A 14,136-nucleotide genomic window follows, 5' to 3' on the forward strand; every position below is an offset into this window, starting at 1 on the left:
TCATCCTGTGTATTGTTATAGGATATTGAGCAGCATCTGTGACCACCTCTCCCCACTAGATGCCAGTAGCACCCCCTTAGTCATGGCAACCAAAAATGTCTCTACACATTGCCAATGTCCCCTGAGGGGGCAAAATCACCTGGATTGAGAGCCACTGTTTTAAAGATATGTGAGGAACTAAGAGGAGTTCAGTAATTTCTCTTAGGAGTATCTTCTTAGTGATAGCATCACAATGACAGCAATCATTCCCTAGTTTTGGAATTTCATTAGAACAGTCAAGATCAAAAAAAAAAAAAAAAAAAGGACGAGGATCAATGTAAGGTTGCCAATATTTTATTTTGCCAAGAAAATAATTTCCCCCCGAATGATTACTCATGATCAATTTCATAAAAGGACATTTAACAAAAAGAAAGGAAGAGTTAATGAACAATCTTAAGACTGAATAATTTGGTTTTATAAATGACAAACTCTTTTGTCCTAATTCTTTCTCCTTTCACAGCTATCAGAACATGAACTAGTTTGGGGAACACAGGCCTACCAAGTACAAGAAGCATGACGTTGCACTCTTAGGGTTCAGAGACTCCCAAAGGGTCTGTGGAGAAATCAAAAGGTCCATCCCTTTAGATTAAAAAAATATATACATCTTTATTTTCACTACCCTAACTGACACACTGGATTTCTTTCCATTCTGAGTGTAGGCAAAAAATGGCTGTAGTCACATTAGCAGTACCTGTAACTTTGCCATCCACAGAAATCAGGTATTTTCTATCACGTTACAGACATACTGTTGCAGACATACTGAACTATTGTTTAGGCTCATCAGTACTTTGAAAGTATGGCAGTTATTTAGCTCAGTCAGAGCTTTCATTTCATGCATTAATAAAGAAGCATGCATGCTGCTAAATGACTCACAAATATTTTCATGACTATTTCGATTTAACTGGTTTCCTTTAGGATTCTGTGCATTTGTATGCATTTCTAACATTAATCAAAGAAGGGGCCCATAGACTGCCGACTGTCAAAGGGGCGCACGGTCCAAAAAAGGTGAGGCACCTACTCTGGACCCTGCCTATGCATCCCCACAGTCTTCACACCCATCTGTCCAGAGGCCTGAGGAAGAAAGGTAAAGCAGCTCCCAGGGAAGATCTATGCTGTGTGGCAGCCTCGTTACCAATTCTCTACTGAGCCTCCATTTGAACCATGTGCCCTTCTAAGCTGTTTCCCATCTGCTGAAGCCCTTGAAACCAGAGTGGTACCTAGTGTGCAGTATTTAAGAAAGCACTTGCTCTCAGGGTCATGTAAACGCAGAGTCGGCACTTACATAGCCTTGACAGCGAGTGTCTCCTTAAATTAGGCATCCTGGATACCTCTTCTGCTTTACCCTCATCCAGGCCCTGGTATAATCAAATATATACTCAGATTTTAAGCAAAACTCTTGCAAACTGCTCTCCTCAGCTTTCATCAGAAGTCATTCTTAATCCTGGTGAGCTCTTAAAAGTTCAGATGCTCAGGATGCCTTGCAGACAAAATACATCAGAATCTCTGGAACGGGTAGACCCCAGGCACTTGGATTAAAAAAAAAAAAAAAAAAACATCACTTAAAGCTCTCAAGTGCAGACAAGATTAGGAACCAGTGTCTGAGAAAGACAACAGGGAGACCTAGGTGACTGTGTAAAAGCCTCTTGGGAGTTCCAGACGAATCTGCATTCCAATTTTGTTCCCTTACAGAGTGGCAGGTGAATAAGACTCACTCCCTGTGCATAAATGTTCACCTAGTCATTCATTCAACAAATATGTACTAAAGACCTACAATCCCCCACAAACACCAGACCCTCTTCCTCCCCTGTAGGTAAACTTACAGACCAGTGAGAAAGACAGACAAAAACTGAGTCAAACCTATAGAGAAAGACTGACAAGCCCTGAGAAATGCTGTGAAAGAAACATGCTGAAAGAGAATAAAGCAGGGAAGGGACTGCCGTCACAGAGCATTACCCAACAGGGAGTCCACCCTACCTAGAGATGGGTCCTTCTTTCTGACTTGCTATTTCATGTTTTTTGGCATCTTTAAGACTGTGGTTTGACAGGATGTACATTAGATAAGATGGTGGGGATAGTCTTGGGATCCTCAAAGACAAGCTAAGCCACAGGAAGCAGAGGGGAAGAGAGACCTCTGAGAGGATGGGCAGATGTCGTGCAGTAGGAAGGAGAGTACCCGGAAATGGCTAGAAGGCCAATGAGGCTGGGGGCACCGACGGAGCAAGGGAGGAGGCTTGAGCCAAGGATGGAGAAGCAGGCAAGGGGCAGAGCAGGCAGGGTCTTTCAGATCAGTAGGACCTGGAACTCTACACTACACGCAGCAGGAAAACCACTGGAGGATTTCAGCAGGAGGATGAGACGACCTGATGGAGTGAAAAGTTCACTTTACTACTCTGTGGGAAAACTGACCACGGGATCAAAGCAAAAAGCACTGTAGGACCCAGGCGGCCTGGCCTAAGAGGGGCAGAGAGATGGAAGCGAGCAGGCAGTGAGACTGGCAGTCCATTGCCAGGCCTGTGGGTGGATTATACACAGGAGTGAGGGAAAAGGAGGAGTCAGGTCAGGCTTCTGGCTTGAGCACTAAAGAGCACTTACTGATGGGAAAGGCTAGGGGTCAGGGGTTAACACACCCACACAAGTGCACATCACCCATGGGTCAGCCCTGCTCGCTCAGATTAGCTTCTCACAGAGCATTCTCTTTGCTCTGCAAGGGTCGTGCCCGCAAAGATTAAGCTAATGAACTGCAAACAATAATATGGAATGTTCTAAGTGACAACTCAAAGTTTGGCGCAAACTTGCCCTCATTCCTACTCAGCATATGATGACTGGAAATAATTTGTATTTAAGAAACTCTCAAATGAAGGCAGATAATTCAAAATTAACTCTGGGTATAATCTTAGAAGCAAGAGGCAGGTGGCCATCAGTGGTTACAAATCACAATTCAGCCTTCTTAGGCATCTGACTGCTAACCAGAAGCCTGACGGTTCAAACCCACCAGCCACTCCTTGGAAGGAAGAGTAGGCAATCCACTTCCACAGAGATACCGCCTCAGAAACCCAAGGAGAGGTTGCTATGAGTTGGATCCGACTCAATGGCAGTGAGTTTTGTTTCGTTTTGTTTTGTTTACTTGTGAAAAGTGTTAACCTTTACACACATGATAATTTACACAATCCTGTTTCATCCTCCTGGGACAGTAGGCTGTAGATCTAAACAAGAACTGGGGAAACAATGCTGTCTAACTTAAAATAAGCAATAAAGTATCAGAAGTTTAAATATTCTTGCACACAACAAAGCAACTCTAGCTTTTCCTGAGGGTAAAGTTAGAAGATGCTGCAATAAAACTTAATGACCATTTACAGTAGAATGAAAACACTCAGTGCCTAACACAAATCAAAACATGATATCTCTTTAAACCAATCAAAGAAAGTGACTTCTTCTCAAAGGCTGCTATGTCTTGTAGTGACGAAAACCAAGCCAGCTGCAGAAACAACTCTCTATTGACAAACTTATTTCCAAGAACTCAATTAAGTAATAAACACCAAGGGATGCCTTTTGGGTGAGAGTTTTCCCATTCAGAAAATGTTCTGTGATTACAATCAACACCTTTTTAAAGTGAAAGAGTAATTGAGGGGAGGCTATTCTCCATAGCAGTTCAGAGTGTGGGAAGTGTAGGCTCTCGGCTCCAAACTCTACTAACCTTGTGTCCTTAGGCAGGTTACTCCACCTCCCTACACTTCAGACTCCCCCCACCTGTAGGAGATGGACAGTGGACACTTCCAGGGCTCACCCATAACCAGTTCTCCTCTCCTTCCAGACAAAGGAGAGGCTTACACTTGCCCCACACTGCCCCGCAGTGAAGCAGATCCATGTGCTGAGTTCTGGCCGGTGCACTGTGAGCATCAGAAACATGGGTGACATCTAGGCGAAAGCATTTAACAGCTAGCGGGCAACACCAGTGGCCTCTTTCTCTGTTGTGGCAATTGTGGAACCTTGTGCTGAGTTGGAGGTGCCACAAGGCAGAGCAGCCAATAACCCTGAGAGACCCCATAAAGGGCTACTGTCCTGGAGAGTCACCCCCACCCACTGCAACATGTGTTTTGTTAAGACACTGAAATGTTGCTGGGTTTTGTTATCACAGCTTATCCCAGGCCATGCAAAGTGAGACAAGTACCTATCTGAGTAGGATATTGTGAGGATTAAATGAGACAATTCATGTAAAGTACTTACCTCAGTGCCTGGCACACACTAAGCCCTTAATAAATAGCACCATGATGACTGCCGACACCTGCTGGTTAGTGCTCAGGGCATCGTCCTCCACAGCCAGCTGCCCAATCTTCTCAACTACTGGGAGGCATGAACATGTTCAAGCATATGTTGGGTCGGGGGCAGGGATGGTGAGATTAAGAAAATGTTCAATCAAAAGCTTGAGAGCACAGGTCAATTAAATTATGGTTGCAAGCATTTGATGATATTATGCAGCTATTAAATAGGGAATTCGTAGAGATGATGGAGCTCTGGTGGCCTAGTGCCTAAGGCATTTGACTGCTAACCAGAAGGCTGACAGTTCAAACCCACCAGCCACTCCTTGGAAGAAAGACTGGGCAATCTACTTCCACACAGATATCACCTCGGAAACCCAAGGAGGGGTCAGTATGAGTCGGGACCGACTCCACGGCAGTGAGTTTGGTCTGGTTTACGTACCAATATGGAAAAATTGCTAATGATAAGTAAGAAATGTCGGCTACACTATTTATGAGTCTAAGCACAACTACAAATGGAAAATAAGAAGGACTGGAAGGTAATACAAACTGTAATCTTTGTGTGATGTTGATAGCCACGTAAGTGATTGTTGTCTATTTCAAAAATTTTTCTAAATACATGTACTTTTTATTAAATTTCTTTGAAAAAGTTTGAGAACATAAATTCATTCTGCCAAAATGTTGGTAGTCTCAAAGGACTTAAGATCAAGAATAGGGTTGTGGGGTTGGGCGATTAAAGGATGATCGTATTTGACAGGACCAGCAGGAAAGACAGAAAAGGGACACTTCCACTCAAAGTGTCCCAGTTATTCCTCCCTTATCCCACCAGAGGTGCCCTGAGTGAAAAATTAGACAGAACAGTATTATTTTGTCACAGCCTCTAGAATTCTTGTCTTAATCTCTTCCTGCTAAAGAACAAAATCTATTTTAGCTGCAAGTTAGTGAAAAGGAACTAAGCTCGGGTCACTCTCTGAATTTTTGCAGAGAGGAAAAAAAAAACTGTTTACAGAGGAGTTGGGGGAAGCAAGCAGAAATTCCAAAAAATCTTATAAAGCAGGCCTTAAACTCATTTAAAACTGAAACCCACTGACAATGACTCTCATAAACAAGAAACCTGTCACGGACAATAAAGTGCAGAAACGTGAGCTACTCACCACATTTAGTACTCTCTATCCGCACCGGGAGGCCAGACTGCGCTGCTGCAATCAATTTCAGGGCAACATAAAACTGGGTTGGACCAAAATAACCAACACGCTTTGCACCACACAGTTCTGTGATCTGAAAACAGAGTTAAAAAAAAATGATGCTGAAAACCCCATTTCATAACAGGAAAATGAGACAAGATACATGATGAAATCTGGAGAATTTCATAGTACCGCTAACCAAAAAGTCCTCTGAGAACCTGGGTATGCTCTGGTCTCTTTCTTTTCCTCCAGTTCACAGAGAGGTTTAAAATTCAGATAATTAGTTTACATTCTACCTACTCATGCCATTTGAGGATCAAGTAAGTCATTATTCCTCCTCTTTCAAAGATAAAAATAAAAGTGACAAAGGATGGCTGTTACTCTTCCTACAAAAGAGAGTGACTTTTTCAGGGGGTGGATTCTAATGTTCAAAGTCTAGAAAGTCACTGGGGTGAAACTAGAACAGATTAGTCATTACTCCTACTAGTGGATTATGCTCATTTACCAAAACGAAAAACAGCACACATATCATAAATACTTTCAAGATACCTCAATCTTTCATTTCCAGACCTTAAACCAACACATCCCCTGTTGATAGCTGAGTAATCATAAATTAAATACCCAATGAGTTTGTAAAAATTATTTCAAAGTAAGAGATATTAAAAAATTCAAATAATAGTAGAGGATGGGGAAGAACTAAATAACTCTCCTCGTCATCCAGTTGATTCTGACTCATGGCGACCCTGTGGGACAATGGAGAACTGCCCCCAGAGAGTTTCCAAGGCTGTCATCTTCACAGAAACTGGACTGCCACATCTTTCTCCCACGGAGCAGCTGGTAGGTTCAAGCCACTGACTTTTCAGTTAGCAGTCAAGCACTTAACTACTGTGCCACCAGGGCCTGTCAATAAAAGGCCAGGTACATGATAAAGCAAACATAGTAAATTGTTCATTACAAGCCAGGAAAACGGTTGGTAGTGACTGAGAGGGGCTGAGGAGGAGGGTTTTCTTCTTTGAGGGTGGTGGTGGTAATTATTTTATTCCTTGGTCTGGGTACTACTTAACATAGTTGTATTCAATCCGTGAAAACCCATCTATCTGTACACTACACACTTAGGATCTATATAATTTTCTGTATGTATAGTATACTTTTCTATATGGATTTTATACTTCAATAAAACATTAGATATATAAATTAGTAGAAAAGAGTTCTTTAAGTTTCACAATTAGTCCAAGTGACTAACACCATGCGATCCTCAGCCTATATGACTAAAAGATCAGAAGAAATGGACAGTGCCCAACTACCACTGTCAACCACTTGGAGGGGGATCTATGTAGGAGATCCTGGATAGAGAGGGAGAATGATGTGGAACAAAACAAAACTCAAAATCATTTTAGAAAGGAGCAGGTTTGCTGGTCCGATAGAGCCTGGTGGAACCCCTGAGACTGTGGCCACTAGCTGCCCTTTGGGTCTGGAACTGAACCCAATCCTGTGGCTTCCAGCCAAACGAAAGACATTCCTAAATCCACCAGAGGCTGTGGGGGTGACAGAAGGGAGAACTCGTTCCCAGGCACAAGTGCAAGTGGGCACCAGACAAGGCACAGAATGTCATTCGAGGTGCCATAAATATTAAAGTCACCTAACTGAGGCCGCCAGACAAAAGGGTACAAGAGGCAGGAAGTCGTTTCTGCTAGTAAAGTCTACTCATCCTGAAATTGGGTGGGAGGACACAACTAAGAGATTTCCCCTGGGTGCTTGTTACCGCTGTCATCCCATCTCCATTTATGGAGAAAGTGAGGCACATAAGTTAAGTAATTTGCCTCAGGTCCCATTCAACCAGCTAATAACTGCTAGAGCCAGGATACATGCCCAGGCCATTTACTCCAAGGGCTGCTCTCTTTACCCTAACATCCTTGGGCTTCCTTCATTCAGGAGTGAAGGAAAATGAACAGTGCCTCAGAGAAATGTGTGCCACCATTAGGAGCATCAACATATGCATAATGGAAGTACCAGGAGAAGAGAAGCATTTCGAAAGAGAGAGAAAAATATTCTGAGAAATAGTGACTGAAACCTACCCAAGTTTGAGGAAAAGTACTGCTATTCCCATCCAAGAAGCACAACCCTGTCTTCTTCCCTCTAGTGGCTGCCAGGCTGCTGGTCTTCAGTGTGATTACAAGTTCTTGGTGTTCAAGGCTACTATGAAGACAGGGGTGGCATTAAGGCCAGTTAAAAGGCCACAAAGCTCACTGTTCTTCCCAAGATTCAGCTGTTTTTCTCAAATAAATGCTCCCCACTTGCTGCAAACTTTTGGTTTATTTCCAGACTTCTGAATGAGTTGATTCTGATCACTGTTGCCAGTTAGTTCATTGCTTTTAAGGAAGAAAGAAGTTTTTGAGGTCCTTATTTCACCATTTTTGCTGACATCCCACATGAATTTTTATAGGAATTTTCTTTAGATTAGTTGAGTGACTGTTTACAGTCTGTTCTGAAAGTTTGGCTAAGATGTACTTATCGGAAATATAAAATCCCATTCATAAAGACCAAGACATAAAACTACAGTGTCTTTATGCCCAAATCGCATTCAGTTGTTAAAAGAATGAGATCATTCTAACCATGCGCATAAGGGAAGATATTTAAGAGAGAATGCAAAAAGGAAAAACCATGTTTCAGAACAGTAAATAGTCTCCATTTGCATAAAATACTAGGTAAACAGCACCACCACAGTTACGTGCTCTCTACACACGTACAGAACGTTTAAATCCAGTGTTTTTTGCTGGGGCATAGGAACTGGGCAGCAGAAGAGTCAGTAAGCCCAGGAACTCCAAAGACTGCCCACTACCAGAAGTTGAAATGGACAAGAAAGGACCCTACAGCCAATGCCCCGAATTCAGGCTTCTAGCCTCCTGAACTGTGAGGAAATAAATTTCGGTTCTTTAAAGCCATCCGCTTGTGGTACTTTCAGTTATACCAGCACAAGGAAACTAAGACATGAGCTAACCAAATCTCTACGAGACATGCCCACAAGGCTGTGAAATATCCAAGCCTCAAAGAAGATACAGGAATTTTAAGCCTTTGGAACTTACATATGGCTTCGCATAAGCGTGGGACTTCTGAACCCCAAAAAACAGGCTAATTCTGGCAGGTTCTTTTGTTCATCAAGGCTCAGGGGGTTCTATATCTCCATGGTGGACAGAAATGTTTTCATGATATCTAAAGAAAATAAGGTGGTTTATCCCAGAGACACGATTAACAGGAGGTATTTTCTATAATTTTGTGCCTTTAAACCATCCAAGTTACTGGGCTTTTTTCAAAATAAAGAAAACATGAAAAGGAAATATTCCACTCCTCTTTTTCAGTTCAAACTCCAAAGCTCTGACACTATCAGCTGGATCCATCTTAGATTACAAATTCTACAAATTTCTAATACAGAAGAACCTATGGACTAGTGTTTGTTTTCTCAGGTGGAAGGCAAGAGATGAGAAAGATTTAAAAAAAAAAAAAAAAAAAAGGAATGGATGAAATCAACTTCCCTACAGTTTACAGATGGACACTAAACTGCCAGGGTGCTGGACAGGAATCAGAAAACTCTACCAACCATCTGGGAGGAACTAGGACAAAGTTCTGGAAGAGGGCTGAAGGCCATTGAAATAACTTCCCTCCACTCGATTCTGTAAGATTACGTGACCGTACTGAGAAACCAGTCCCCACACGTTCCACTCTGCCTGAAATAATACTTTCTTTGCGAGCTAAGCTATAATAAATTTCCAGAACTATTCAAAGGTTTCAATAAGCTTCTCTCTCACTTTCACATATTTTTAAAGGCTTCCTTAGAAAGGTTTAAGAATTTAATGAGTCTTGGTGAGAGCGGTTGGAAGACTTCTACATGAGCACCCAGAGGAGCCCAGCTTCCTAGTTTCTCCCCTGTGCTGAAAACACAGTTCACATTCTTGGCTCTCCCTTCAAGTGTTTCAAGTTCTGCCCCCAGACTCATGCCACTTCATGCAGCACCCACAGTTCCACCATGGTATCTTACTAAAAGGAGATCATTCCTCAATTTCAAAAAGGCTTCCAGGACTCCTCATTCTCTACCCTGCAAAACCTCGACTCCTGAACTTGGCCTTCCAGGCCTTACTGTCTGGCTTAGGGGACCTTTCCCACAGCCCTATACCTTTCCATGCCCTACCCTGCAGCTAAGGCGTTAGCCACATCAGACGTCAACCTCATTCATGCCTCTGGGCACTCACTGTGCCCTCTGCCCAGAAGCCAAGTGTTTCCCCACTTCCTTACCTGCCAAGTTCATTCTTTAAGTTACCTCAAGACCAAGCTGACCTCTGAAGCCTCAACATTCATCACACAGGGCATACTTTCTGCATTCCCCTAACACTTAAAGCTTTCCATCCTATCACTAGACAAGTAATATGGCAAAATCGGTATTTGGGCTTTGTCTATTCTGTACCCCACCTCCTTCCTCTACCTCCCAAGTGCCCAGCACAAGGAAGGAATATGTCTTTATCATCTGTATCTGCCAAGACTCACACTTTGCAATGTCTGCTGTATACTGTTACTCAACAAATGCTTGTTGAATTAATCGGTTTTCACAGCCTTTAGTAGCAGAATAGTTATCCCTTCTCTCATCTAGTAATTACTTTTACAAGTGGCTGCTAAAGTGGCTTTAGTCATATTCCCTTCTCTACTCCCTCTTGGTTCAGCTAAGGAGAGCACTGGTTAGTGTCACTCAAAGCATAAGGAAAGGCCTCCCCCAGCTTGTATCCAGGAAAATACCTCAGTGGTGCTCCCAGCCACTCAGCCCTCTCAGTACTACAGAGGTGCACTGTGGGCCTAACGCTTGGATTCTGAGCCTCCCTCCCATCAGCAGACCTCCAGTGGATGTCAGCTCTGAAGTGAACACACTCCACACAGAAAATACAGAGGTGAATTTGAAATACATGCTTACAAGTTGGACCTCAGCCCATGGGGAAGGAGCTGGAGAGTCAGGTAAGCTACATGCTGGGGTTTCCTTTCCTCTTCGTTAATACTTCCCAATGATCAAAAGTGACTTTCTGTCCAGAGGGACTCTGGTAAGCCACTCAAGAAAACATGAACCTCCATATCCAATTACCCAATATGAGGTGTCATGGAACATGCCTAAGCCAAACCACACTAATAAAGAGAGGGTAGACACTCAGTGCTCAGGCTTGATTTCAGACAGAATCCTACTAATACCATAAAGTACTCAGGAATCCAAAAACGTATTGGACGTGTTCGGTTCGTAACACCTAAGGCCTTAAAAGCTACGTGCAACCATCCAAGGCAGGCCAGTTGGGTCTCTATTTACCTGGAGGAATAGAGGAAGGAGGAGAGCCAGCAATAACAGAAGGGCATGGAATGTGTGGGTAACAGCCTCCAGGAAACTGCCTCTTCGGCCAAGAGACGAGAAGAACTGGATGGTACCTGGCTACCATTATCACTAAACACTTGATCAAAGATTCTGTAGAGGAATCTTGATCATAAGGAGGAAAATGCAGACCAGAATTTCAAATTCTCATGGACTCCAGACTTTTTGGAGCCACAGAGGGTGGGGGTCAATACCTGAAACTACTGCCCTGAGATAATCTTTAAAACTTAAACCAAAAATATCCCCTGAAATCTTCTTAAAAACAAACAGTAATTTAGCTTAACTAGTAAAGAATGTTCTCCTGCAGCATTATGCACGTTTAAGGGCTACCTATTGGAAATAAAAGGACAACACCAACGCAAAAGATTAGACAGGAACCTTAGGGGGCAGTGAGTTTATGTTAGTGAGGGAGGAACAACTCAGAGAAGGAGGGGGAGAATGGTTGATTACAACTCAAAGAATGTCATCAATAGCACTGAACTGTACATGTTGAAAGGGTGGAACTGGTATACATTTTGCTGTGTATATTCTCACAAACAAAGGAATTTTTTAGAAAATGTATCACCCACCTCCTCACTGAAAGCAGTGCACTGGGTGCTATGCCAGGAACTGCCCACGCTGAACAAACCACCTCATTCTGTACTGTACATGTATATACTCCCTCCCCACCCCCACTCTCTCCAATTTTACCAAACCATCTGAAAAGGAGGTTACAGACCCCATGCCACATCACCCCTACCTACTTGATTATTCACTTCCCAAGAACGGGGACATCATCACAACCACAACTATGAATATCCACATTAATACAGTATTACCATACCGCCTAAGGTACACACTCACGTTTCCTCAACTGCCCTAAAACTGGCCTATGGAGTTGGATTTTCTTTTGCTGGTCCAGGTTTAGTTAATGTTCATGCACTGTAGTTTTGTCCTATGTAACTTAGTCTCTCTCTAATCTAGAAGGATCCCCTTGTCTCCTTCAGTTGTTCATGATATTGAATCCTTTCAAGAGTCAGGCCAGTGGTCCTACATAAGGTCCCACATTTTGAATTTGTCTCTTTCCTTATGATTAAATTCAAGTCAAGTATTTCTGGCAAGACCACCACACAGGTGACATTGTGATCCAGTGAGAAGTATACCTCAGTGAAGGAGCTCTGGTGGCTCACCGGGTAAGTGTTAAGCTGCCAACAGAAAAGGTTGGCGATTTGAACCCACACAGTAGCTTCACAGGAGAAATGCATGGCAATCTGCTCCTGTGAAGAATACAGCCTAGGCGGCCAACAAACATATGAAGAAAAGCTCCCGATCATTAGCCATTAGAGAGATGCAAATCCAAACGATGATGAGATACCATCTCACCCCAGCATTAGTACCAAAGTTCAACAAGGCAGAAAATGACAAACGCTGACAAGGATATAGAGAGATTGAGACTCTCATACACTGCTGGTGGGACTGTAAAATGGTACGACCACTGCGGAAAGCAGTATGCCAATTCCTTAAAAAGTTAGGATTAGAAATACCATTTGAACCAGCAATCCCATTACTAGGTATATATCCTAGAGAAGTGAGAGCCAGGACAAGAACAGATATATGCACACCCATGTTCATCACAGCACTATTTACAATAGCAAAGAGATGGAAACCACCTAAGTGCCCATCAACTGAAGAATGGATAACCAAACTGTGATACATGCACACAATGGAATACTACACAACCCTAAAGAACAATGTAGAATCTGCAAAACACTGCATAACAGGGATGAACCTGGAGGACATTATGCCAAGTAAAATAAGTCAATCACAGAAGGACAAATATTGTATTAGTCCACTGTTGTAAAAACTCAAGGAAAGGTTTATACATGGAAGGAAGCTTTCTTTGTTGTTTACCAGGGTTGGGAGAGGAAGGAAAGGAAAACTCCTAGACAGGTTGGAAAAAAAAAAAAAAAGAGAGAGAGAAAGAGAGAAACCAAAGATTATTAGTGGTTACCAGGAGTAGGAGGGAGGGGGAAAGGGGAATCTTTGGTTTGTGGGCCATTGAGTTTATGCTTATGTGGCAGAGTATTTAGGAAAAGGATGGCAATAATGGTGGTACAACATGAAAAAATGTCATCAATGTCCCTGAGCTGTAAATGAGGAAGTTGTTACAGTGGTGAATGTCTTGTGTATGTTTTCACCACAATACAAGTCAAAAAAGAAAAAGGTTATAGCCTAGCAAACTCTATGGGGCAGTTCACCAGGGCTTGCCATGAGTCAGAAACAACTTGATGGCAGACAACATTAGTGAGGGGTACACAGTGTCACAACATCCCAGCCCTGGCAGTGACTGCCAAGCTTGACCATTTGGTTAAGGTGGTGACTGCTAGATCTCTCTATCACAAACACATGTTTTTATGTGGGACTTTGAGACCATGTGAATATTCTATGGCCTGGCAGATCAGGTGTTGAATCTGTTAAACACTAATTCTAAGTAAAAACAAAAAACAAATCCATTGCCACCGAGTTGATTCTGACTCATAGTGACCCTCATTGGGTTTCCAAGTCTGTAAATATTTACAGAAGTAAACTACCTCATTTTCTTCCCACAGAGCTGCTGGTGGGTTTGAACCACTGACCTGGTTAGCAGCCAAATGCCATACCCACTACACCACCAGAGCGCCTTAATTCTAAGTAAGTCTAGCTAACTTACATTATCATCTACAGAACTAGAATCCTAGTATTCACAATTACAACAAGGATGGGGATGATATTTATCCCATGAGATAGATAGCACTACCCCCAGTTTATACACAAGGAAAACTCCCCAACTAAAAAGTTTAGTGCAAAGTTCAAGGTTATAATTTCAGAGCCAATACACATACCTATGTGTACCTGAGTCTAACGCTCATGGTCTTTTCACTACATCAGGGATCAGAAAACTACTGCTGTTCACTGCCTGGTTTTGAATGGCCCACAAGCTGAGGATGGTTTCTACAGATAAACATTTGCCATCAACGTGATGGATAAAGAACCCTGATTGTGCATCCCAGTTAGCAAAGTATTATCTCAAACACAAGAATGCCGTCTCTCACTGTTTGATAGAGATAAGCATTGATTTGGGTGAAGAGAAGGGCAATGTATCAAATGTGAGTGATCAATATAGTGGCATTAAGGAAGAGAAAAACAGAGAGAGGTATGTGGGAAGGACAGAAAACAAAGATGAACCCTTTTGCACATACAGTATGGCGTTGTCAGTGAAGGCAAACATGGGTATATGGGTGGA

At 42.7% G+C, this 14,136-nt stretch overlaps 1 protein-coding gene across 1 annotated transcript in view; it reads right to left on the reverse strand.

The window, feature by feature from the left end:
• REPS2 (RALBP1 associated Eps domain containing 2) overlaps positions 1-5,619 on the reverse strand; it is a 171,719-nt gene extending 166,100 nt beyond the window's left edge. The window contains 2 exon segments of the mRNA XM_042783369.1: positions 5,450-5,585; positions 5,587-5,619. Coding sequence (XP_042639303.1) covers positions 5,450-5,585; positions 5,587-5,619 — 169 coding nt within the window.
• Positions 5,620-14,136: the final 8,517 nt, after the last annotated feature.

The sequence above is a fragment of the Orycteropus afer genome, unplaced genomic scaffold (assembly GCF_000298275.1).
Source record: "Orycteropus afer afer isolate SDZICR_OR568_19922 unplaced genomic scaffold, OryAfe1.0 scaffold00975, whole genome shotgun sequence".
In the NCBI taxonomy this organism is placed as follows: domain Eukaryota; kingdom Metazoa; phylum Chordata; class Mammalia; order Tubulidentata; family Orycteropodidae; genus Orycteropus; species Orycteropus afer.